Below are 25062 nucleotides of genomic sequence, written 5' to 3' on the forward strand. Positions count from 1 at the left end.
AGTTTAACCGATAGAACTTTTACATTTTTTTTTCTTTTAATATTCAAACCCTTTGGACTACCCATTAATTGTGAGATGAATGGATCCAGACTGAACACCACAGAAGGTGTTATTGGTTTGCAATAATTATGCCCCTTTGCAGTGCTGGAGCACTGTAATGACTTCATTCATGGCCCTACTTTAACTCCCAGTACAGAAGGAGAGGTGTTTGGTAAAGACTATGCAATAGAACGACTTTTGGGCTGCGTTCACTCTGGGAGGACCTTTTGATGGCCACTGGTATAGTTCCAATCTTCTGCAACACGGAGTCTGAAAAGGAGTGTTTTATTTTTGGCAAGTGTTGATTGTTTTAATAAAGATGTATAGTGTACTTACTAAAATAAAAGTTTTATAATGTATGATAAGCCCATTTGTTCGTGAATTTAATTTGCTATTAATTTAAACCATGATTTATTTGAATAACAAACTGTCCTGGTATTAAGCCAGGAGTCTTTCTAAAAACAACTTTGAGCTACATGATTTAGTCTGTAAATAAGGAAATTACAAAAATCAGAGTGCTGGGATCAAGTTTAATGAAAAGTCATCAATAGAGCATCAAATTACAGTCAGCGTTGAACTTCAAAACCACACACACACCGTTTTTAAAGAGAGCAGCCGTACTTATGAAATCACATCATCCGTCAAATTCGAGGAGGAATGCTGTAGCGTGCTGGATTCAGAATCCGTACGGGTGAAGCTGGTTAACTCGTTTACATTCTTACCTTGTAACCACACAAAGCAACTTTCCACACAAATACACAACCGGAATCTGAACCCTCCGATTCTCGTAGCAAAAACAGTGTGGAGCAAGTCCTCTCCATACGGTGAGCTATGGGAGAGGTACCGGTCCTGTGATTCTGAACCACAGTTTCCTGTGGTAGAGGGAAGCAGATTAAATAACGTCAGACACAAGTATATAGAAGCACAGTTGTGGCTACGAAATGGTTGGGTGTAACGTGACCACTTAATCGCATTTTTGTCCTGGAGTGTTGGCTGGAATTCTCCAATGCTGGGGAGTTAAATGTTAAATGGACTTTTATATGGAACACTTCATTAAAGACTCTGACCACATTTAACCAGCTGGACAAGATTTCTCCATGAAAACTGACTTGCCCAAACACCCACTCTAAGTGCAATCATTTAACTTTAAGGTGTTCAAACATAAACGCAATTAAACACTAAAATGAACACTAATACAAACTACTGGAATTATCGCAGCTTTCTGCATGAAAAGTGCATTTCTCAACTGTCTCTCCAATTTCTGCTGGGCAGAACCCAAGAACCACACACCAAAGCCACCAGCACTGTGCTTTACATTGTGGCGAAATCTGAAAAATCTGGTGAGCCCACAACTTTACCAGTTTAGCGAAAGACAGCCTCTTCTAAAAAAAAATAAAAATAAAACAACATAGACCACACTTTAAAAAAAAAAATATTACAGTTAAAATAAAATAAAATAAAAACAGCATATGACAGAGGAAAAGGTATTAAATATGTTAGAAAACCCTACAATAATTCTTTTGATGAACAGATCTAGGGATGTCTAGAGAGAGTGTGTACTCAGTAGCCCTCCTAGGCCGTCGGTTTCAAATGAACCAGACGAACCATGCAGTGGTAGGCCCACTGGATTGAGAGACACACCAAGACCATTAGATTGGCCAAAACTTTTATCATCTTACACACTAATGCCACATCAGATCAACATTCTTTCTATACTTTTTTATTTGTTCAAGCTCATTGTAAATTGTTAGGTATTCTGGGCTAAGTAATTAGCAACGCTTGTTTGGCGACAAACTTTTCTGTCGTCATGTTATGGAGAATTCCAGCAACTATGGGGTATTGTGAAGATACTTTGATAAACAACATATGTCAATTATGCAAGTTCATAGTGGGTTGAAATCAGAATTTAGAAACTGCCAAAATCAATGACCTCTGCCTGCATGTATGTATGTTGTGTGTGCATGTATGAGCTACAGCTCATATGTGCAGCTGGTGCCCCTTCTACTATGAAGGCAGTGAATGGTACATGGAGAACAATGAAGCTTCACAAGGCGCAGAGCAAAGAAAGTGTCCAAACTGCAGCGGTGTGATTCTGCACATTTGTGCGGCGTTTAGCAGACCACTGCCCTGCAGGGACAACCCTGCGTAACGTGGCAGCTGCTCAGAAGATTTAATGACATTTTGGCCCTGTCTGAAAAGGCCACTGTTGCGTCATTGTTCATTCCCTTTATATATACGCATATGTGTGTGTGTGTAAAACAATTAAATCCCTCCTTATTGATGATGCATAAGTGATGAAGTGAATGACACACTGTACCAGCATAAAATGTCTCCAAAAATGTATTTTTGTTCAAAGCTCCTAAATTATGTTAACTAAAAGAATACCAACCCCCCTCAACCCAAAAGCTAAGCAATTTAAAAAGGCATTTTTTTTATGACAGTGTATTACAGGTACATAAGGCTGTACAGAGTCTTCACATGGGAATGACGTTTCCTCAGCAGAAAGACCCATGTGTTGTACAAGCCATCATGTGCTGCTATGTATCTCTCTATGCCTATGACCAGGGTGGGGGTGGTGGAGACACAAACCTACAAGATGTTGAGGGATATTCAGTCCCTCCCACCAAATATGTTGGATGCTTTAATTTTGAAACTCTGTTACTTAATGTACACTGTAACACACTTATCATGACTTTCTCATTTATACGGCAAGCATGACTGAGTGTGACAGGACAGAGATCTAACGAAGGAGGAAAGAAATGCGGTGGGGGTCACGTCACATCAGCCACCGTCACCCGCAGCAGAGATGAACCCAAACAAACGTTTTTGGACAAAGTTTAAGTGTAGCCCTAGACTACAATATTTAACGAAAAAATTAAATAAAAATCACCATCAGTGCAATTTAGTTGATGACTAAACTCATTGTGGCACACAGCTCCAAAGTTGTAGAATTCCTACGTCAACTCAGAGTGAAGATGGAGATATAATATTCGTAGGTTGAGGGCTACCTTAATTAAGATTGTCTTAAGTAGGTCATGAAGCCAGCTTCATAATGATCCTCTGTGGCTCTCCAGCCATGATGTACAAAGCATTAGAAATCGTTTTAAAAAAACCCTCACACACAGGGTTGTGCATCCACAGAACATGGTGCAAAACGAAACTTTACCAGGTCCGGAGCGAGGAATCCACAGCACTGACAAACATCACAAAAAAAAAGTAGAAACACACCCAGGTTCGTAGTCCCAAAAGATCTGTCCCCAACACACTCATGGTGGGAAAAGTGCCTCTCATTCTTTGATCAAAAGACAGACCAGGTCACACAAGTCTCTGTAGTGGGTTAGAGGGAACATCAAAGCTTCTGATATAGTGCGTAAGAGATATCTTAGCAAATTTAGCAAACTCTTGAGTATAAACATAGAGAACTAGAAATGCTCTGGAGAGCCCATTTAGGTCCTCAGTGCTAAAATGATTTCCAATATCAGATTCAAAGACAGGATTATAAACCATTAAGAACGGCATACTGGAAAGTACGGTGATATAGGTTCCAGATTCAGATATGACGTTCCGAAAAATCTTAAATTATGCTACATTATCAAAGAAAGAGAATGGAAAATTGACCCAGAAGAGACCCGCGGTGAACAGTCCCCCCCCCCCCCCGACGGCAGCCAGGTAGGTCACGGCACTATTTCTCGCGGTAGTACAGCAGGAAGGCCTTGAGCGCCTCGGGCAGGGGCAGCCCCAGGACCTTGTCCCTCAGCAGGTTGACCTGCGGCTCCTCGGGCTGGCCGGGCTCCTCGCCGTCCTTCTCCGGCTCCTCCTCCTTGCCGTCCTCCTCCACGCGCTCCTCGTCCTCGCTCTCCATGGCCTGCGGGATCAGCTGGTTGCCCACGAAGACGTAGGTGCTCACCCGGGGGTGTCGGCGGCAGCGACGCCTTTTGCGTTTCTGCGCCGCCCTGTGGGCGGGGCCTCGGGGAGGGCTCTCCTCATTGGCCAGGCGTCGCAGCGTACGGCGGATGTAGATACGGGCCAGGTCCTGGAGACTCCTCACCGTCACTGCAGCTGAGCGACACAGGGGCGGGCGGTCCGCGTTTATGACCGAGAAATAAAGTCCAAGACCGGCTATGGAGGTACATCTATCATCATCATCATCATCATCATCAGTGCAGTGCAGTTTCTGAACCACACCCAGACCACTTCCACCTTGTCATGTTATTACTATTGGAGCAAGAGCTACTGCTACAGATGTAACTCACTGAACTGTTTGATATGCGTTTAGGATATTGTCTCGTTTTAAATGGACCTGCTGTGGTTTGGCTAGTTAACGTGAGCAGTCGCAAGGCTGTGATGATGCAGCTACACATTCTTATCACAAGGGGGAGCAATGTGTAAACGTTAAACTTGAGGTTTGGTTTTTACTGTACCTGGGTTTGGAATGTTCACTCCACACATTATAAAGCACTGACAAAACACGTGAAAAAACACCTGCTGATCTCTGGAAAAAGCTGCAATTAAGAAATATCTAACTGTGCCCACACAATGGCTTACACCGCATCCAGTTATTCTAATTTCACAAATACTTAGGGACTTTGCTGAAGCTGAAGACTATCACAAACATCTAACCTGCAGATGGCCAAAATACAAGAGAGTATTAATTCCTGTACTTGAAACCTCCTACAGCTTTATGGAGGATTTTGAGAATTTATATGATTTTTTATTTCATTATGAAGATTAAATTTGATTTTGAATATTTTCTTAAAATCAAATCAATCCCAATACTGCACAGACAATTTATTCTCCAATTTCAAAACACAAGACTGCAAAGCATGTCATTGTGTAAAACAAAGTGACCTTAATAAAGCAATTAAATTAATACTTAAAGAAAATATAATGTATAATACAAAAACCTGACCTACCTCATGCTTAAACCCTTACAGAGTACATGAGACCTTTGGAAGAGACTGGGGTGAGCATTGATAATACAGGTTGATATTTGAACACACCGATTACTAATTAAATTTTCATTTTTTAAATACTTGCCACTTTTTTTTGTTTTCTACACCCTTATGAGTAATCCTACCTCTTAATCTGTGGGGTGACACCGTGTGTGTGTGTGTGTGTGTGTGTGTGTGTGTGTGTGTGTGTGACTCACGCAGCACCACGCCTTCAGGTTTGCTATTGTCCGCCCGGCTCTGCTGGACCAGAGGTGCAAACGACACCGCCAGGATGTTCTTGCTCTCCCACGAGCTCTGACCCGTCCGGGTTATCTGGGTCAGCTGCAACAGACGAACCCAGAACAGCACGTTCATGCGTACATTAACCCAAACTACACATCCATTCAGCTCCGCCAGTAATACCAGTACAGGCCTGCACAGACTACATACAACCATCTACGCCTAGTCTATCTAAGCCAGTAATAGCGTAGACTGTATCAACTATGTTGTTCACAAATACTCCATTAATAATGGATGGATGTAATCTTTGAGGTGCTCTGTAGCCCAGCACAGGAAGCGATTCTATCTGATGTGTATTTACAGGTTAGGACCGGTTCCTTTGGGTCAGTCTCTGTCCCGGGTTATTTTGCATTCTGTTTGCATCACATGTTGCAATCGAAGGGTATATATTCACCAACTCATTCAAACGCTGGTGAAGTCCTCAGAGAGGGACCCGTTTACCTGGTCTTCAATGGGCATGACCAGAATGCCTCCCACTTTCAGCAGAACTTTCATGTAGTTCTCGTGGTCCTTCTGAACGCCGGCGCCACAGTAGATGCGATCGTACTGATGGCAGTCGGACGCGATCTCTAAACAGTTCCCCACCACAAAATGGGGTTCGCAGAACTCGAACCTGAAACAGATTGTTCATATGGCAACTTGTACATAGATTTACACTCACCACCCACTATTTATTTTTTAAGAAAACGACTTAGCTTACACCTACACTCGCTGGCCACTTAATTCCACCTGGACCATAACTATGATTTGGTTCATGGGTGGAAAATTACAAACTGTTACGTTAATCCGTTTCCCTTTCAGATTCATCAGCCATCTTCGAACTGTTCATCATGGGTCAGTTTCTGAACACTGAACCCTTGCAGAGAGGATATTGGTCAAACAGTGAACATTCTCTACACTGAAATTCCCCTGACACGGTAGTGGCACGTTGTACCAGAAGGGGTCTAGCGCCTGGTGTACTTGGGTCAGGTTCAGTGCTGGACTGAACAGGTTCTTCCACCCAAAACAACTCCTCCAACGCCAATCCTGGCTGACGGAGGATTGCTAACAAACTGTAAGGCAACAGATGGACTGCAGTTCCTAACGTACACCTACAAGGTGTTGGGAATCCATAAGCACTTCTAATAAAGTGGGTGGCGGGAGTAGTCATACCACCAGATGCTCTTATTAACAGCGACTTTAAAAAATGTGCAAAGAAGTTGAAGAAAAAAAAAAGTGCAAAGAGCACGAAGAGTCAGAAAAGCATCAAAGAGCCGTTTCCTGGTGGAGCCGCACTCGTGATGTCAGGAGAGCTTAAATCATTCAAGAGCTCAACTCACTTGTCGAAGCTGTCGCTGTTTTTAATGAAGTCCTCGAGTCTTTCTTTCGCGTATTCCACCACGTCTTTGTGGAGCTCCACGCCATGGTTTACGCCAAAAGGACCTGGGCGAAAGATCACACATCGCTTACTGAACACTGGTCTACACAGTCCTTTACATACGATAAATAAAAACATTTTTTAAAAGGGATCGATTGGCCAAATATGTCAACTTTTGACAACCCACATTCTCATAAAGCAGCTTCACAGATGTTTGCATCCAGATCCAGAATGAGTGAGCACTGTTAAAGGAACCTGGCAGGCCAGATTAAGGTAGAACGTTTGGGACCAAACACTTTGGTCCAACAAAGACGGTCAGGCCGTGCTGTTTTACCTGATCTTAACTCGGCCTCACTAACAGTACCTTACTAACGTCACACCGTCCGTGTGCATGCAAACAAAGTTATTGATTAAGTAACCGATTACTGATCTATACACTCGAGCATGTACTAAATAGACGAAACGGTCAAGGTTAGGTTCTCACCGATAATCAGGCCCACCATTGTGCTCAGGTAACCCGTGCCACTGCCAAGGTTCAGGAAGGACAGTCCCTGCTGGAGGTTCAGGGCCTCCATGACCTCAGAGTAGATGCAGGGCGCCGACAGGTGGATGTTACCGTGCTTCCAGGCCAAGTCTTTGTAAGCATTGTCCCTGTAGCCCTCCAGGTAGTAGTCCCCACGGTCTATGGCCCTGAAGACCTGCTCCACCCTGCACGTGCGGATGTACTGCGCCTCCTTCAGGTTGTCGATCAAATCGTCGTTGTCCTCCCCGGCGCTCACAGCTCCGCCCATCCTCCCTTTTCTCCCCAGAGGAGAAAAGAAATGGGGAAAATAAAAAAGGAGAGAGAGCAAGGCCTAGAGGGTGTGTCTCGACCACAGGCAGGAGGGAAGGGTCTTCTGGCACAGCAGACGAGGGGATGAGTCAGACCTTCCAGTCGCTTCAGATCATCGTCTCGTCTGGGGGGGGGAGAAGAAGCAGCAGCCGTTAAGATAACCCCGCGGACACACCCGGCACTCCACCACAGTGACTGGGCACCTGCGGGACCTGACAGGACAGGACAGGACGCCCGTGTTTTTGCGCTCCGCTCCGGCAGATGTACTGGCACGAGGTTGCGGGACTATCACAAGAACACATTAGACAACAGTTATAGCTGGCCATCAATACAACACATGATCACACACCAAGTACTATGTGTACTAGCTCTATTTGACTTTAAACTCGCCTGTGGCCTCTATATTTGACATAAAGCAGCTTCAATACTCTTTTATAACCTTTGATATTCATCAGCAACAGGTCCGACTCTCCAATGGACATTTTACTGACCATCAATCCATCCAAATTCACAATTGTAGTGAAGCTCCCAACTTTTCCAGAGAACCAGGATGTCTCAGAGATCCTACATCAGCCGTGCAAGATGAAGGAAACGTGGAAACGTTATGTGCTTCACTACAACTTTAAATACCTCTACATCTCCCACTACAGTATACAGTTACTCACCTGGAATGGAGATCTCACACACACACACACACACACACACACACACACGTACCCTGTGCACATGTACAGTTATGACCGATCACGTCCTAGGTCATGACCTTTGCAGAGGTCAGTACACACCAAAAGTGGCCGAAGGAAGGAAACCAGAGGCAGAGGCACTAGTACGAACAGCCGCAGTGGACTGTGCAGCCCTGGACCAGTCGGTGTCCCCGTGCTGACCCCTGTCCACTCCTGAAAGTGCCTACAATGGATACGTGAGCATCAGAACTGAACCGTGGAACTATGGGAAGAGACGGCACTAGAATGTTCTAGGGGGGGGGGGGGGGGGGGGGGGGGAGCCAGCAGAGTCAGAGCGATGCTCCAGGCGATGTTCTGCAGGGGAACCTTGACTCCTGCCGTTCACGTGGATCTCAGTTTCACGTGCTCCACCTTCCTGCACACCGCTGCAGTACGTCCTTTCATGGCGTCAGTATTCCCTAGTGGCAGTGGCCTCTTTCAGCAGGACAACGCATGCCGAAACTCTGCAGGAACTGGTCAGGAACGGCTTGAAGAACATGATTAAGAGTTCAAGGTGTTGAGCGGAGTCTCCAAATTCCCCAGACGTGCAAACCAATCAGGCATCTGTGGTACATGCCGGAGAACCCGGTCCAATCCTTTGAAGACAGATCTCACAACTTCACAGACATAAACTGTTGCTAATGTATTGGTACCAGATACCCCGGGACACCTTCTTGATGACACAAGGAGACCAAACACAATATTAGGCAGCAGACACACACACACACACACACACACACACACACACACACACTCCTAGACTCAGCACGAAGGGTGTCAAAACAATCCTTGTCCTACTTTCTGATGTTTACCCTGAAATGCTAGCCTTGGAGATCTCTGAATGAAAAAAACCAACTGGGTTAAGCGTCTTTTCTAGTTTTCTAGCGAGCCGCACCGTGACCCCTCAGGGCAAGCTTCTCACTGCGGCCGGTACAGGTCTGTACAGCGCTGTAAACACAGCACTCTCTGTGCCCAACGTCTCACTTTAAAGAAAATACTACTTGGAACAACTGCATCTAGTGTGTGACAGTGACCGGACCTGAGACATGTTCAGACTCTTTCACAGATGTGGCTAGAAAGAAAGACACACACACACACACACACACACACACACACACACACACACACACAAAACATGGATACTAATGCATCTGGACTAAAGGGTCAAGCTGGACTTCACAGTTCACTCTGTGCAGAAAAGGTCTTAGATGTTTAGGACACTGAAACCATGGTCATTTACTGGGGAAATAACACAGTCTGAGATGCACACTGGTAATAATGAGATGTATTTTTATATGCAATAGTAAGTGCTAAGCCTGCAGTAGAGAGGGAGGTTGAGGTCACAGCCTTGTGTGAGGCAGCAGACAGGACCGTCCCACAGTACCGCCCGACCCCATCTGTTGTAGCCAAAACACAGTGTGCTGGTTTAACTGGGCTGAAACATGTCCAGGTGCATGTTTCAAACTTCTAGCAACCTGAACATGTGACCTGTAGGATCAGAGGTTCGGTAAATGCTTAGACACGTTAGATTAAGCAATGTTTATCTGCCCTACATCCTGAAGTTTCTAAAGTGCCTTAACAAAATTCACAAAAGGCAGCAGGGCAGGATTCAGGTCAGGTCACTTTACAACATGACAATCGTGTCGCTGCAGGACATAAATCTCAACCCGGGCCGCCTCTGTGCACACTTCCGTGTTCTTCCCGTGTCGTTCCCAGCCAGCCCTTCACGAGCTGCGTCAGACACGTTCGAACAGGAAACCACAGAACTCTGCAGTACAAAGACCTCGAGTCTCAGGGCCACGTGCGACGGCCTACGAAGCTACAAAAGCCAGTCTTCTGAGACGAAGTTCACGAATCGTGTTGTCTCAAACGTTCGGGCCGACAGGCGAAGGAGGGATCAGTGATGGAGGAGTAGAGGAGATTCAGAAACCAAAAACTCTATTTAAAAGGCCTGTGAGTTTTTGTGCCGAGTTCCAAAAGAAGCTGATCCATCATTAATATGATTAGGGTGTTGGTTGCACAACTGCACTGCCGTCACACCTCACTAATACTTCACCAGGACAAACCTGATTGTGCACTCATAACCTATTCGCCCTGCCACACTCTCTAAAACGCATTTACACTGTTTTGGACCCGTTTCTTTTAAAAGGTGGCTGTAATTCAAGGGAAGGGGCAGGAGTTCAAAGTGACACCCCATCACAAGGCCTAGGCCACCCTGTCAAACAAGTGAACGCGCAGGAGCGCGCCACCAGCCGCCTTGAAAACAGCAGTCGTGCGTCACTGTCAACCCCTTTTACTGTGTAATCAAGTTTTTGCGGGTCATTTCTCCACTCGGAATTAAGCACTGAGCACAGCCGGGCATGTCAGATACGTCCGTGCAGTGCTTGGCGTGCAGGACCGGTGGACTTTTATGGAGTTATGGAGCTGTGACACGCTTGACGCGTCCCAACAGTGTTTTTGACGCGGCGGCACACGTGTTCCGTCACGGCGTCTATTACCAGGACACATGACGTCACACAGGATGAACGCCTGTATGTGGAGACACAACGACCTGATGATGAGGGGATGGGGGGGATGAGAGGAGGGGGGGATGAGAGGGAGGGGGGGTGTAATCACCGGGGCACCGCGCACCTGTGCAGCCGTCTGACGACCACACTCGGGGTTTAGCTGCGACTAAACTAACACGGTTCAGCCGCTGCGCCGTGTTATTCCGACCCGGTTTAAACCTCCGACCCGCTCGCCGTCACAACTTTAACTTTATTCGCGCGCGCGTCTAAACGCTCGAGCCGCTCGACGGCGGCGGGTCTCGTCACTTCGGCCGCCGCGGCTCCGCTCACGGGAGACGGCCGAGCTGGGTAGAGCGACACGGCCGGATAAACTACTGCCTCCTCCCCTCACACGACGGCTGTTTTATTTGCCCGTTTGACAGAAACGGACGTTCAACAGCAGAAAACGGCTGTTTTAAATGACACGCGAACGTCTCGGAGCCCCGAAAGCCCCGCTGCTAACATGCTAACCTGCTAACTGCTAGCTCGCGAGCTCGCGCGCGCGCATGCTAACCAGCTAGTGCAACAACACTCGACAACGCTGGACGGACCAGCTCAAAAAAACACAACTAAACAAACACGCCGCCGACGATATCGGAGCTTTCAGAACCGGGCCGTTTCACTCACCTGCTTCCCCATTGCTCGAACCCTGGGCGCAGTTTTCAACAGCGGCGGTCGATTAAAGTACTAAAGCGCACCCGAGCACTTCGGTACGCCGACCACCGTCGTGTTTTCTCCAGGAACAGCTGAGAGGATGTAAACATTGGTCACGTGGCCCCGCGGTCACGTGGCTCCGTGGTCACGTGGCTCCGCGCGACGCCAGGCGGACGTGTTTTGGCGGGACTACAGCCACCCCCCCCCCCACACACACACACACACACACCCCGAGGAAGGGAAGACATGGGGGAAGACATGGTCTTAAGCGTTTGCCGTTTAATTTGCTGTGTTCCTCCACGGCTGCTGGTACAACAGCATGAACTCTGGAGGAGGACAGAATGTGGGGGAAGAAGTGAGCAAAGCCATTTTGTACTTTTGACTATGATGAAACTGGCATTCAGCTAATTATTAACGCTGCATGTTAAAAGTTAATTGCTGGGGTTTTGTATATACATATATATATATATATGACACCGAATGCCATTGCCATATGCCATATATTCAGCATCATTATATATATATATATATCACACACACACACACACACACACATGCATACATCCTTAAATCCATAGCCCCTGTACTTGAAAAAGCAGAATTGTCATATAGTTTTCCTTGACTATAAACGGGTTCTGCTGCATTTTTTGTGGTTATGGGAGGTGCTTCCCAAGAGTTATTACATTAATGTTGTGTTCAGGTCCATCATTTAGAGTTATTACATTAATGTTGTGTTCAGGTTCATCCTGTAGTGTTATTACATTAATGTTGTGTTCAGGTCCATCATTTAGAGTTATTACATTAATGTTGTGTTAGGTCCATCCTCTAGAGTTATTACATTAATGTTGTGTTCAGGTATATCCTGTAGAGTTATTACATTAATGTTGTGTTAGGTCCATCCTGTAGAGTTATTACATTAATGTTGTGTTTAGGTCTATCCTTTAGAGTTTGAGCTTGATATCTGCCTACAGGAATTCATTCGAGTTTCACTGAAGAATTGAAAGTGGAGCACATCAACATAGGTAAGGAATAAATTAAAACTTAAAACATTAAAGCTTTCTAACAATGTTGCTCTAATGCACCCTGTCTTAAACATTTACATTTATGATGAATAAATTAAATTAATATTTTCTAATTAATACTAATTCTATTCTATTGTAGTTCAAGATACAGTATAAGTCATGAGACTGGGAATGGACAATAAACTGCAGAACAACAGATCTCCAGAACTCTGCTGGACGATAGATATCTAGAACTTAGCGTGATGTGATGATAGAACTCCAGAACTCTGCTGGACGATAGATATCTAGAACTTAGCGTGATGTGATGATAGAACTCCAGAACTCTGCTGGACGATAGATATCTAGAACTTAGCGTGATGTGATGATAGAACTCCAGAACTCTGCTGGACGATAGATATCTAGAACTTAGCGTGATGTGATGATAGAACTCCAGAACTCTGCTGGACGATAGATATCTAGAACTTAGCGTGATGTGATGATAGAACTCCAGAACTCTGCTGGACGATAGATATCTAGAACTTAGCGTGATGTGATGATAGAACTCCAGAACTCTGCTGGACGATAGATATCTAGAACTTAGCGTGATGTGATGATAGAACTCCAGAACTCTGCTGGACGATAGATATCTAGAACTTAGCGTGATGTGATGATAGAACTCCAGAACTCTGCTTTACAGATCTCCAGAACTGTACAAGATGAAAGTGCTCTGGGTCTCTGCAGGACAACAGAAAACAGGAACTTGATAGAGATCTCATCCTGCAGAGTTCTGGAGTCTGACCCATACCTAATATAAAACAGCTATCTATTAGATCAAGTACCATTCACCCATTAGGAAGGTTTTTGAATAATTTAACAGTTTGCACAGATCTTCACTCCGATTAGAAGGTTGAGTAGCTGGTTAGTGAACATAGCAGTATTCCTAACGTTTGCATCTGCTTAACTGTTAAGGCTCTTTCTGACACTTGACTCATGCATTCAGCAAGATGACAGTCTGAAACGTGCTGTTGCTTGGATCTAAACATATCATGGTACCGGCTAGTGAAACAAAACATCTCTAAGGTTCTTATCCAAAAAAGGTTTCCTTTGGAGTGAATGAAAACAGGTCAGAGGCTCGTGCAATGTGTTCCTCTGTTTCTGAGGATATAATTTAAAGAAGCAAAGGAGAAACACACATTTTGTTGTAAATCCAATTTGTCGTGATTATGGGCAGGCCTGGTCTTTTGCTGCTGACCCCGGACCGGATATGTGGTTCCACTGTAATGGCCGTGATTAGCACTGGAGCTGGAGAGGCAGGGTGTGGAAGACACTGGTGTTGAGAGGGCAGCTCCACGCGGGTGCTGCTGTAACCAGCTCCTCTTCACACAGCTACACTTATTGTCCTCCATGCTGTAGCACAGGCCAGTGCAATTTTGTAGAACAGAAAACATGGTGCACGCACAGCATTAGGAGTGTATAAAATATGTGTGCTACATCAAAACAGTCTAAGGGCTTATAATGCATATTGTATATTCTGACAGTTCAAGAGATCATTAAATTGTTTATTTCTACCATACACAAACTGTACAACACAGCGCATTACTGCTTATGAAATAGTAAAAGTGTAAAGAAACTTCAATATAGAAACTACTTTAACTGAAAAAAAGCAGAGTCTGTTTTAATCAAAAAGAACCAAAATAATTTACAGTACAGTGTTCCATACTAATATCATTACACAAAAAATTCATTTCACATTACAAAACATCAAATACAAACAGAAAAAAATAAATAGTTCTCACAAAAGTTCCTGAGCAAACAATGTGTGGTTTATAAATTAAATATTAGGAATTACAAATTATTTAACATAATTATAAATTACACTTCTTTTGAAAAGATTTGATTCAATTGATTAAGAGTACAATTCAGTATGGTCATTTGGTCAAATATAGCATGTTTTTTTTTCAAGCTCGGTGACCCGTTAATTTGCTGTTCATTTTCTGAAGTCATTGCTGGCAGAAAACAACTAGATTTCCAGGAGAATTACTGTTTGCTCATACAAATCTGGAAAAAAAAACACTTTTAATAATGTCAGTGTCATCCACGTTCAATAGCATTTCAGACCCATGCCACGTTGGTTCTCCTCAACAAATAAAAGTCATTAAAATTAGTAAAGTATGAGGACTGACACTGAAATCTAGATTTAATGTGTAAGATCACTCTCTGTTGGGTCACGTTTGTTTGTATTAGTCATCAAACCTGCTCCACACTGAAATCCGAGCTTACAGGACACTGAAACACGAAGGATGCGCTGAACTGAGCTACTTCGTCCAGCTGCTGTAGTGGGAAAACTAGCTCAGATTTCAGTTGGACCTAATTCTGCTCAATTAGGTAATGCTATCCAGCGGAATAAAAAAGGGCGTTTGAGAAGTGGTCAGTTGATAAAAAAATAAAATAAAGCTTTCAAAATGGTTGGACGTTGTGATATAGCCTAGAGGAAAATGTGGCACGCAGCAATAAAAACACATGATCCCCATATTACGGCGATATCGGTAGATGCTTAAAATGGCGTATAAACAGCACCTAACCCGAGTTAGAAGCTTTTCTTTCTGAAAATAAATATACTGTATAATAAAATGAATCACCATTCACATAATACTGTTCTACCACAAAACATAGTATATTCCATGTAATCATTTACATATAGGCACATATATGCACACGCAGTGGTGTGCACACGAAAGGCAGTTCATATAAATAGAAACGGAAATCAGTTATTTCATCTAGCGATTTTTTATGCCTGGATTCTTTTTCTCCTGTGATAATAAAACGGCAACGTACAATCAAGAGAGGGTTTAAATAAAACAGGTGTTAGCTCAGTAGCTAGGAATACTGGTTTTGTGATTCGGTGTTGTCATTTGGGAACTTATTTGTTGCACACAATACATTCAAACGAAGACCATTAAGAGCCTACCATTGTGGAGCAGTAAGAGCTTGTCGCCACTAGGTGGTGCAATAGGAATATCATTACATTTGACATCGTTCATCGGTAAAGGAGCATCACAAATGCAAGTAAACGTTTCCTTTCCTCTTTTTAGACTACAAAATAATAATAATAATAAAAAAAAACAAATAAGACAGCAAATGTGCTTGTATCCTAAGTAATCTCCAATACACAGAGCTGAACAAAAGTGCAGAACAAAAGGTTATTAACAGCCAACATTGATGTTAAATAGAAAATAAATAGTAAAATATATTATTGTTTCATAATTTACTTTGATGGATAAAACAATAAATAGTAATAATAGTGAACTAATACACAGAGGAACAAACACAGAGATAAAATGAGAAATAAACGAGTCAAAGCGGGTTTAAAAATGTCACTGAAATAAATATGTTCTGGGGGAAAAATTTTACAAACTGTGGGAGAGGATGCAAGCTGTCCAGAGCTATTGCTTGTGTCAGGGTCCAGTACGTCAGGGTGAGTAGACGCTCTCCACGTGAATCCCTTTGATGGCCTGTCTGATGCTGTCGAGGAGAGCCTTGCATTCTGGCGAGTACTCGTGCTCCGAGCTGTTGTACATGTCCGTCAGCGTTTTGACATAGGCCTCGAAGTTCTGCTCATTTATCGGACCCTGGAAGACAAGCAAGAGTGTGTAAACAACGTGCAGTCCCTTGAGCTCGCGATGAAAATTCGTTACAAAATCTCGAGGAATGTTCAGCAGGGGAATGTCGTTTACTCCAAGATAAAAGCTTGGTCTACGTGTAGAAAACGAACTCAATTTGTCATGCGACAAATCAGTACCTTGCTTTACCGCCCTTCCGATAAAGCTAAGGATCACGAGCGCATCCAAACAATAGTAAGTTCGTTCGATACCCCTTTGCATATGGTCTCATGATTTACTCATGATTCATAACGACTCTCGTAAGGACGGCCGCGTTCCTTCCAGCACGCCGCAAAGAGCGTACATCTGCTGGCATCTGCCGGCCAAACGGGAGGTGTTGTTTTCTCCCGCCCGTCCGCCGGCGCGGCGGGAGACGTAAAAGAGGAGGTCTCGTTCACCATTTGCGGCAGCTGGATGTCGGTGAGGCTGTTGATGAGCGCCTGGGTGAGGCGTGCCAGCTCCTTCAGCAAGCTGTCGTTGTGCTGCTCGATCAACTTGTTCTCCTCCTCGATGCTCTTCAGGTTGCACTCCATGGACGAGATCTGGAGCAGCGTGGAGCACACCACATCAGTCGTAGGAGACGGCACCTCCACCCAACCCCACATCGCAACGATACGACGCTCGTATTACAGACTACTGTCACAGGGTCACAAAAAATGATGCTGCAGGTACTGCAATGCATTCTGGGTGGTGTGTTGGACATTGCAATAATGACTGCAGGCAAAGATCATTCGACAAGGAGCAGACCTGCTTGATTGAACCTTATATAAAAAGAATTGCTCCAAATCCTTTTAAAATGTCATCAATCGACTGCTTCTGACGCCTGAGATCACTGAGGACCGAAATAACTTCATGTCTATTTGATCCTGCTTCAAACAATACGGTCTGTCAAAGAGACAGAATATACATCGAGAATCTACATCAATGAAAACGTACCAGGCGATCAAGCTTTGTGACCTTGTGCATGATACCTTTGCTTATTACAACTTCCTGTAATGTGTTTGTTTCCTTTCGTCCTGTTCACGGTTTACCTGAGTCTGAAGCTGCATCATATCTGCTTCTATTTTCAGGTTGGACTCATTGAGCTCCTTTATTTCGTGGTCCAGATGCTGAACGTCCTCACCGCTCTCGATGCCTGTAGAGCACACAAGAAGCAGTGAGACAGCACCGGGCCCCTGGCATCACCGTGCGGTCCGGGGAAAGAGGCGGGACAGAGGGGCATTTTAAGCAAATGGATTGGCTAGCTGATGGTGAGTGGCGACTCGGAGCGTACGTTGTGGGATTTTTTAAATAACAAAGAAACTGTAGGAAGGTTCCATACCACTGCTGGCCTTGAGCTTGATGGTCATCATCTCCTCCCCCGTGAGCTTCCTCTTGATACTCTGTGCGTTCAGCGGACAGCCCGACAAACTGGGGACATAAACGCCATTAAAATGATGAATAAATTATCACCATGTCTTAGCATTAGCCAAACAGTTGTCGTGGTTGGGATGACGATGCCCTTAGTTTAAACCCTAAATGGGAATGGAATATCAGGCTTACAGCTGGGACCCTGGGAAGCTGTTTTTTATTTATTTTTCTATCGAGTCCCGGGACACGTGTTAAGGGCGGTAGGGGGGAGGGGAGTCGGAGGCGCGTCCTCACCTCCGGTGCGTGGCGAAGACGTTGTTGGCGTGGCCCAGGCCGTTGCAGCCGGGCAGGGGGCAGTGGGGCAGCTCCTGTTTGCAGGTCTTCCAGGGGAAGGCCATCCCGTTCACAGCACTCTCCTTCTGCCGCTTGGCAGCCAGAGGGCAGCTGCCAGCACTGCGGTGGGACGTGTACTTCCCAGACACGTGACCCTGGCCGTCACAGCCCGCTACAGGACACCTGGGGCACAGGAGTGGGGCACCTCCTTTAACAGCTACAACATTTGACAAAATATGATAGATAGATAGATAGATAGATAGATAGATAGATAGATAGATAGATAGATAGATAGAGATAGGTAGATAGATATTCTCATTTTAGATAGACAGATAGATAAAGATTCTCCTTATAGATAGATAGATAGATAGATAGATAGATAGATAGATAGATAGATAGAGATTCTCATTTTAGATAGATAAAGTTTCTCCTTATAGATAGATAGAGATTCTCCTTTTAGATAGACAGATAGATAAAGATTCTCCTTATAGATAGAGATTCTCCTTTTAGATAGATAGATAAAGATTCTCCTTATAGATAGATAGGTATTCTCCTTTTAGATAGACAGATAAAGATTCTCCTTATAGATAGATAGATAGATAGATAGATAGATATTCTTTTAGATAGACAGATAGATAAAGATTCTCCTTATAGATAGATAGATAGATAGATAGATAGATAGATAGATATTCTCCTTTTAGATAGACAGATAGATAAAGATTCTCCTTATAGATAGATAGATAGATAATATTCTCCATTTACTGAGCCTAATGTTTTAGAAGTGATAAACAGATGACACATTTTGCCAGAACATTTGAATCTGACAACTTGCAGTAGATCATGTAAATCAAATGAGTCACAGAGCTATAGAGAAACACATATATAACCTTGTGAACCTGAGTGCTATTTTCTGTGATTAACATATATACCCATTTGTTTTAAAATAAACAAAAGCTATAAATAAGCATGTGCATCAATAACATTGCCACTACTATGAGATGAGCACACATACTGGTTTTGTGACCAAACGTGTGGACTGAGATACGTAACCCACGCGAGCACACGCAGCCCGACCTTTGGCCCGTTTACGCAAAAACCTCTCGCAAGACGAAGAACAGATCCTCTTTGTTCTGCGTCCCGGGCGTAAGCGCGCAGTGGCACGTTTGTTACAGCAGCTGAGCTGCTCGGGGGGCGGAGCCAAGGGAGAGTAGGGGGCCGGCTTACACCGTCGTTTCATCAGCACGGCGGGACGAAACACGGCCAAACACAGGCTGGCGTCGAGCTCGCTCACGGCAGCGCACTCTCACCGCGCTCGACGTTTGGGGAAGTGGCGCTCACGTCCATAAATACCCCTGCACTTGCTGAGCAGGAAGATTTCTCAAAAGCCATTAAGAAGATTAATCCCATGAAATGGTGATTAAAATTGTATCCAAAGTAAAAAAAAAAACAAAACAAACAAAATTAAAACCTCATCCCATTCTGACTTAATTTTATCAACATTTGAGGAATGTTTGTCAGAAACGTACTTGGATGGATAATTTCAAGCCTTGCAGGTTGTGGTCTGGACTGGTAAAGCACTGTGCAGTTTATTTAGTCTCCAGCTGAGCCCCCCCCCCCAATCCCAGGTCAGTAATGGAATGACATAAATTGCAGATAATTGTTGTGTGTCCTACACAGGGGAGAGGGAAAAGCTTGCGATTTGGGGTCACTGGCCCCTTCTCCGATACGGAGTGAAAGGTGAAAGGTTATCTGGGATGGAAGCGTGGGACACAGGCTGTTTTGGCTGTCCGGGGTCTGACAACCCAGTTCCAGCGTCCGGATCGACACCGGCCGGACGGCAGAGAGAAGGGGAAGACGACCATGCCGCCATCACGGAGCGGCCCGGCAGAGGCCAGTGGGTCTTCCCCTCGCAGGAGTCCAGCGCTGCTCTAAATCTGAAGCTCTTTGCATTAGAAATTAAAAAAAAAGAAATACCCAGATGTACAAAGTACTGGGATCAAGAGCTGGATTCAACTGCATTAATATCCTTGACAGTATTACGCTGCACACAAAGAGAAATGGTGCAAAGGAAATACCTCCAAGTCTCCTGAATTGTCTGTCTTTAAAAACTTTAAAAATACATTTTAATAAAGAGATGACTGCCAGGTAATTCCTTCTAATATACCATAGTCATTAGTTATTAAAACATATAATCTAACTATACACCTACATGATGTTTCTAATGAAGAAATACTTCTAGTTAAGTGGTGTGTGTGTGTGTGTAATCCCGGACAAATCTCACAAAAGCTTTTTCACAGCACAAGAATCTGCAGAACTGTTTGTTTTTATCATGTAAATTCACCCCTAATGAACGATTTCTAAAGCATCATTAGAGCCGACCCTCTGCTTGAGTATGCAGCAGTATATTAAATTAAAAAACAAACAACAAAAAGACATGAACATAAATCATTTTTAAGGTCATTTAACATGGAGCGTGACGTTAAATCTACTTCACTTACTTCATGTCAGTCTCCTCTCGATCCTCTTTGCTCGGGGTGAGCTTTAGGGATCCTTTCCGTGCACGAGGGCATCCCGACAGACTGCAGAAGGAGGCACACGTGTCACAGCTCAGACAAGTTCACCTGCGGAGACGGCGTGGCAGAGGGAGATACCGCCGCCCGGGCCTGCCGCACCCTCCCAGAACCGAGGCCGTGGCTCGCGTCGGTCCGCAAATGTCACGCCGTATTTCATCGTTTCACTTTGCATCTCCTCAAATGTCAGTTATTAGCCGCGGTGACATCATTACGGCGCGGTCTTCACGCATTACTCATCACTCACCGAAACAATTGAGGGTTTGTTGCTTTGAAAAACCAACAATGGTGGAACTGCAGTTACATAATCTCAAAACCGCAAACCGCTGATATATCGTGAATCGGGGGGGGGGGGGGGGGGGGGGGGGGGGGGTTTAGTCAGTGTATCGTGTATCGTGGAAACGCGACGGCCATCGCAGTTCTAACCACGCTCACCTCCTATGAGATGCGTAGTTTCCTGTCACATGACCAGAGCCATCGCAGCCAGGGGTCGGGCACCTGTTTGCGCAATCAAGAAAAAAACGAAAATATCCAATGAAACTTTTACGTCATAAACCAAATAATCGCGATTGGCCTGGGAAGCCAACCCAGGTGCCAAGTGCATGTCTCTTACTTCAGCTCCTGTGCGTTCGCAGCCATCAACGACTTCAGGGTCTTGTCGGCTAGTGGACATCCCGACACACTACAAACACACATTGAAAAGCAGATGAATGCAGGGATCACATGACTCATCTCTAGTTCTAGTAAAACGTTTGATTAGGTAGAAAAACGACACCCCATTTGTTCATGTGATTGATACCTTACAACTTGAATAAAAAGATTTGTGTAAAACCTCTGTACAGCCATGATGTTAAGGTGCATATTTATATATATGGTGTGTGTGTGTGTGGTGTGTGCGTGTGTGTGTGTGTGTGTGTGTGTGTGTGTGTGTGTGTTTAGGCTAGAGTGAGGTACTCGAGTGTGCATTACTCTTTTTCCACTCAGATTCAAAATCCACATGACATTTTTGGTTTGTGTAATATGATTGAGGTGTTGAATGGGTTTCTGGAAGGTACAGAATTTCAGTAAAGCAGCATTTTTACAGAGACCTGTGGGAGGGCCACAGATAAGACCTGATAGGTCCGAGTAAAAATAGGGGTGTGGTCTTATCAGGGACCTTTTCAGCTTCTTTGATAATGAACAGTCTTCTGTTCTTTTGGAGGTGTGGCGTTAAGAGGGAATTCCCCAACAGCGAGTACACCAAGCAAGACTATAGATTGGAGAAAAAGAAATTTATACAAAGTTTCATCTAAAAAAAATTTAAAAAACTAACCAAAGCAAATCCACCCAAAACAAAACAAAACGCTTAGCCAGTTCATCGCATCTCCATTACACGAGTCCCATGAAGACGAATCAGGTTCACTGTATGTGCAGAGACTCGGCTCTACCGATCTCGCCTCGAAGTTTTCCGATTTTACGACATGCGTGGCCCCGTGTCTTTTGTTTCTCACTAGAGTGTGGCGAGAGGTGTGAATGAGAGCGCCTCAAACTGACATGCTGAGATGTCCCTCACCTTCTGTGCGAGGCATAATTCCCTGTTACGTGGCCACTCCCGTCACAACCTGGGGTGGGGCAGCTGGCATGGAGAATGCGTGTTAGACATGCGAACTTAACCTTACAAAAGGGGAATGAGGCGCAGCCAGAGCACAGATTTCAGAGAGAACCGCAGGGTCCAGGTACCTCATCAACTCCTTCTTGGTCTCTCTGATCAGCATCTTGTTCTTGGCGGTCAGGCCTCCGTCCCCTGAAAAGACTTTGTCCTCGAGGGACATCCTGTCCAGCTGGTCCATCTGTAAGTTGACAGACATGGAAAGATCTTCATCACATGGAAAGAATGAAGAGGTTCTCCAATTATCCAAAGGAGAATTACAGAGGTCCCTTGCAATGGTAGCCTATCTCTAATGGTCTAAGTTATATTTCAGATCATAGTATCTGTGTTACTTCTACAGTACACATCATGGAGTATCTGTGTTACTTCTACAGTACACATCATGGAGTATTTCTACTGCACAGCCACATGTCCGTTTGGACACACTTTTAATCCCGTGTATGTATGACTGGTGACGGGTAGAGCTTTGGTTTGAGGTTTTTTTTCCCCAGTCAAAATGTCTGAACGCCAGATGTTCAGAGTGAAAATGATCAGCTTTTCAGGAACGTTCTTCGTTTCTTTTTGATTTAGCGATGCGGGTCCATATTACACAACACAACACACAGGACTCTGGATTTGAAATGGAAGACTTTTGCATAATACACACAGGTTAAGGAAAGACAGTTGTAAGGGTGTAATGGTAAATATACCTGTGGAGAAACATTTTAGTTTTGGATCCATATTTAAGAATGGCACAAAAAAATCGCAACACATCTATATAAGCATCTGTAAATGCTCACGTTAACAACCAGAGGTAGTGTTATTGTAAACAACGTTAAGTGTTACACAGTGCTGAATATGACACTTTCCAATCGTGTTAGACGTTAAACACTAAAACACATTTTAAGGCATAGATATATATATTTACATTCAAATCTGACATTGAGGTTCATCTCCGAGTGCCAGTGTTGTATTTTGACATGGAGACTGGATCCTTATGGCTCTCTACCTCTTTGTCCTGCAGGACTGGCGCTTTGCTGAAGTTAAGCGGCGTGTCCCAGCCCTCGTGGTCGTAGATGGAGCGGCAGAAGGGTGGAGAGAGGTGGAGGCCCGCTGCCTTGGCCAGGGAGGGCTCGGGAGGGGTGGAGACGGCTTGGCCCAGAGCGGCCATGACGGGGGAGTCTCCGGTCTTCTCCTTCCTCTTCATGCTGAGGTCCAGGGTGCCGTTCTCATCCACCTCAATCACGGCGTCCTTTAAGTCACGGAGGCACCGAGTTAGGATGAACCGAATAACTGCATTTTTCTGAGCTTTAAAACAGCAGCCGTTAATTAAAGGTCCAGTAATTAATTTGTTTTGCATAAAAAAAACAAAACAAAACCTGATTAAGACAGTGTTATATAGATGGACAATCTGTCCGCAACTCAGATATGTGTTGCACTTAAGAATACAGGCACGGAGAACCTAAACGATATCAACGCGTTTCTGGCATCACCTTCACATCCCCATGTAAATCTTCAAACAAAAATAACACTGTTAAGGAAAATATAAATAACCATATAAAAAAAAAAATTCCCTACAGAATTTCACATCAGTAGACTGATACTACCAATGTAATGAGATTTTCCAGCAGGCTTTATCCAGGGACAGCTGCACTGTCTGTTTTCTAGGACACATTACCAAGATGGCAGCTGCACATGATGCTTTTAGGTCATTGGCATTAATACAAATTAAAAGGCTTAATGTCGCTGGTTCACTCGTCACTAACTGTGTCAGTGCTGATGTGGTGAGTTGGAACAGAGGAGAAGTCGAGTTTCACACGTTCCCAAGGAATTAACATTAGTCGATTAACATTCATTGATAAAAAACTGAAATGGTAAATCCAGTTATCCAGGAGTTGATGAATTTTATCATGCTGAGAAAAAGACACGCAGGGGATTGTCGTTAATGATAATCCTATGAGCGTTTCTCTTTTTGGCCCGGTCGTTACCGTTAGGGGAAAAAAACATTTTAAAAGACCGAAAAACTTCACCTGAGTTTGAACAGTTACACTCCTCGCTCGCCGACACCTCGCCGGAACGACGCGGGCTTGAGAGAAACCGCGCTGCCTCGACAGGAAGGGAACGACTTGGCAAGAGCCGCTGCCAGTCGAGATACTTAAAATGCATACAGACATCCACAGACGTCCACAGATGACAAAGCTGCTCACACTGTTTTATTCATGCGCTCGGCTGGTACGGTACCTGCTCCCTCTGCCCACTGAATGCTGGGCCTCCAGCTTGGGCCTCTCGCTGTGTAGGTGTCTATACCGTTTCACACCACACTTCCTCTAACCACCCCCCCCCCCCCCCCCCCCCACCACCACCACCACCCCCTCCTCCCCGACGGCGAGCTTCAACAACTCGCCGAACTCCCGTTCGCGGAGGCCAAGGCCCCCCGTTTTGACGGACGGATGGAGCCAGCGAGGCAGGAGAAGTTAAATATATCCGCCGTGTCCAGCTCAGTGTTCTCGGTGGTGCTATTGTTCGCTCTTTGAAAACGGACGGACGTGTGCGCATCGGCGTGGCTTTGGCGTACGGACGCGCCGGCGTATGCAGGGATGTGAGGCCGCGATGCAAAGATCGTCCCGTTAAGACGTGGACTGGGACGGCACGCGTGAGCAAGGAGGAAGGCTGACACAGTGGAAACGGCCATCGCGCACGCAGAATCTCCCGTTATTTAATTTGAATGAAAGGGCAATGTTGATAAATCCCCCATCTGATTGGTTTAATCCAACTTTGGTGGATGGAGTGTTGGAGATAGATACTAAGGGTGGATCGGAGTGGGCTTAGCCAGGATAATATTTTACTTAACAAAATATCTTCTGCCATCTGCAGCTGAGAGAAAGCACACACGCGTGCACGCACACACACACACACACACACACACACACACTGCCCAACAACCAGGAGAACCCCTGCATTACCATAAAAGTATAAATCAAATGCTTCTCCACATGTTTTACAAAAAGCCTTCTAATTGTAATTGAGAAAGAAGGCGTGATTGTATTCTCCCCTCGTCCTTTTGATGTGATTACACAAATTCTCCTTTGTGTACATTAAAGCTTTAGGGCCGTGGAGGGGAAGAGAAGAGAGGGGGAGAAA

The 25062-nt window shown here is 44.8% G+C and overlaps 2 protein-coding genes and 1 long non-coding RNA gene across 11 annotated transcripts in view; 1 reads left to right on the forward strand and 2 right to left on the reverse strand.

Moving 5' to 3' along the window:
• Positions 1-549: 549 nt before the first annotated feature.
• On the reverse strand, positions 550-11510 carry pcmtd1 (protein-L-isoaspartate (D-aspartate) O-methyltransferase domain containing 1). Its single transcript, XM_076970312.1, has 6 exons — positions 11355-11510; positions 7112-7583; positions 6590-6692; positions 5712-5883; positions 5189-5312; positions 550-4098 (listed from the first exon to the last, which is right to left on the reverse strand). The coding sequence occupies exons 2-6, from the start codon at positions 7416-7418 to the stop codon at positions 3722-3724; spliced, it is 1083 nt and encodes a 360-aa protein (XP_076826427.1). The 5' UTR covers positions 7419-7583; positions 11355-11510; the 3' UTR covers positions 550-3721.
• LOC143473352 (uncharacterized) lies at positions 10809-23078 on the forward strand. 2 transcript variants are annotated; one of them, XR_013120509.1, is made up of 5 exons: positions 10809-11736; positions 12353-12403; positions 16563-16709; positions 17112-17291; positions 22946-23078. It is a non-coding gene; the product is annotated as an uncharacterized LOC143473352 (long non-coding RNA). The 2 variants fall into 2 exon arrangements; XR_013120510.1 differs by lacking the exon at positions 22946-23078 and adding an exon at positions 19402-19807.
• Positions 13962-25062, reverse strand: part of st18 (ST18 C2H2C-type zinc finger transcription factor) — a 57830-nt gene continuing 46729 nt past the window's right edge. For 7 of the 8 annotated variants that reach the window (XM_076970308.1, XM_076970305.1, XM_076970304.1 and 4 more), the window contains 11 exons: positions 22931-23173; positions 22014-22123; positions 21847-21909; positions 20908-20976; positions 20730-20792; positions 20223-20303; positions 17686-17907; positions 17363-17451; positions 17073-17176; positions 16440-16583; positions 13962-16011 (listed from right to left, as the gene is read on the reverse strand). In XM_076970308.1, coding sequence (XP_076826423.1) covers positions 15853-16011; positions 16440-16583; positions 17073-17176; positions 17363-17451; positions 17686-17907; positions 20223-20303; positions 20730-20792; positions 20908-20976; positions 21847-21909; positions 22014-22123; positions 22931-23173 — 1347 coding nt within the window. In that variant the 3' untranslated portion in view covers positions 13962-15852. The remainder of the gene's footprint in view (positions 16012-16439; positions 16584-17072; positions 17177-17362; positions 17452-17685; positions 17908-20222; positions 20304-20729; positions 20793-20907; positions 20977-21846; positions 21910-22013; positions 22124-22930; positions 23174-25062) is intronic. The other variant, XM_076970310.1, reaches the window with a different exon arrangement.

This window comes from Brachyhypopomus gauderio, chromosome 13, assembly GCF_052324685.1.
Source record: "Brachyhypopomus gauderio isolate BG-103 chromosome 13, BGAUD_0.2, whole genome shotgun sequence".
In the NCBI taxonomy this organism is placed as follows: domain Eukaryota; kingdom Metazoa; phylum Chordata; class Actinopteri; order Gymnotiformes; family Hypopomidae; genus Brachyhypopomus; species Brachyhypopomus gauderio.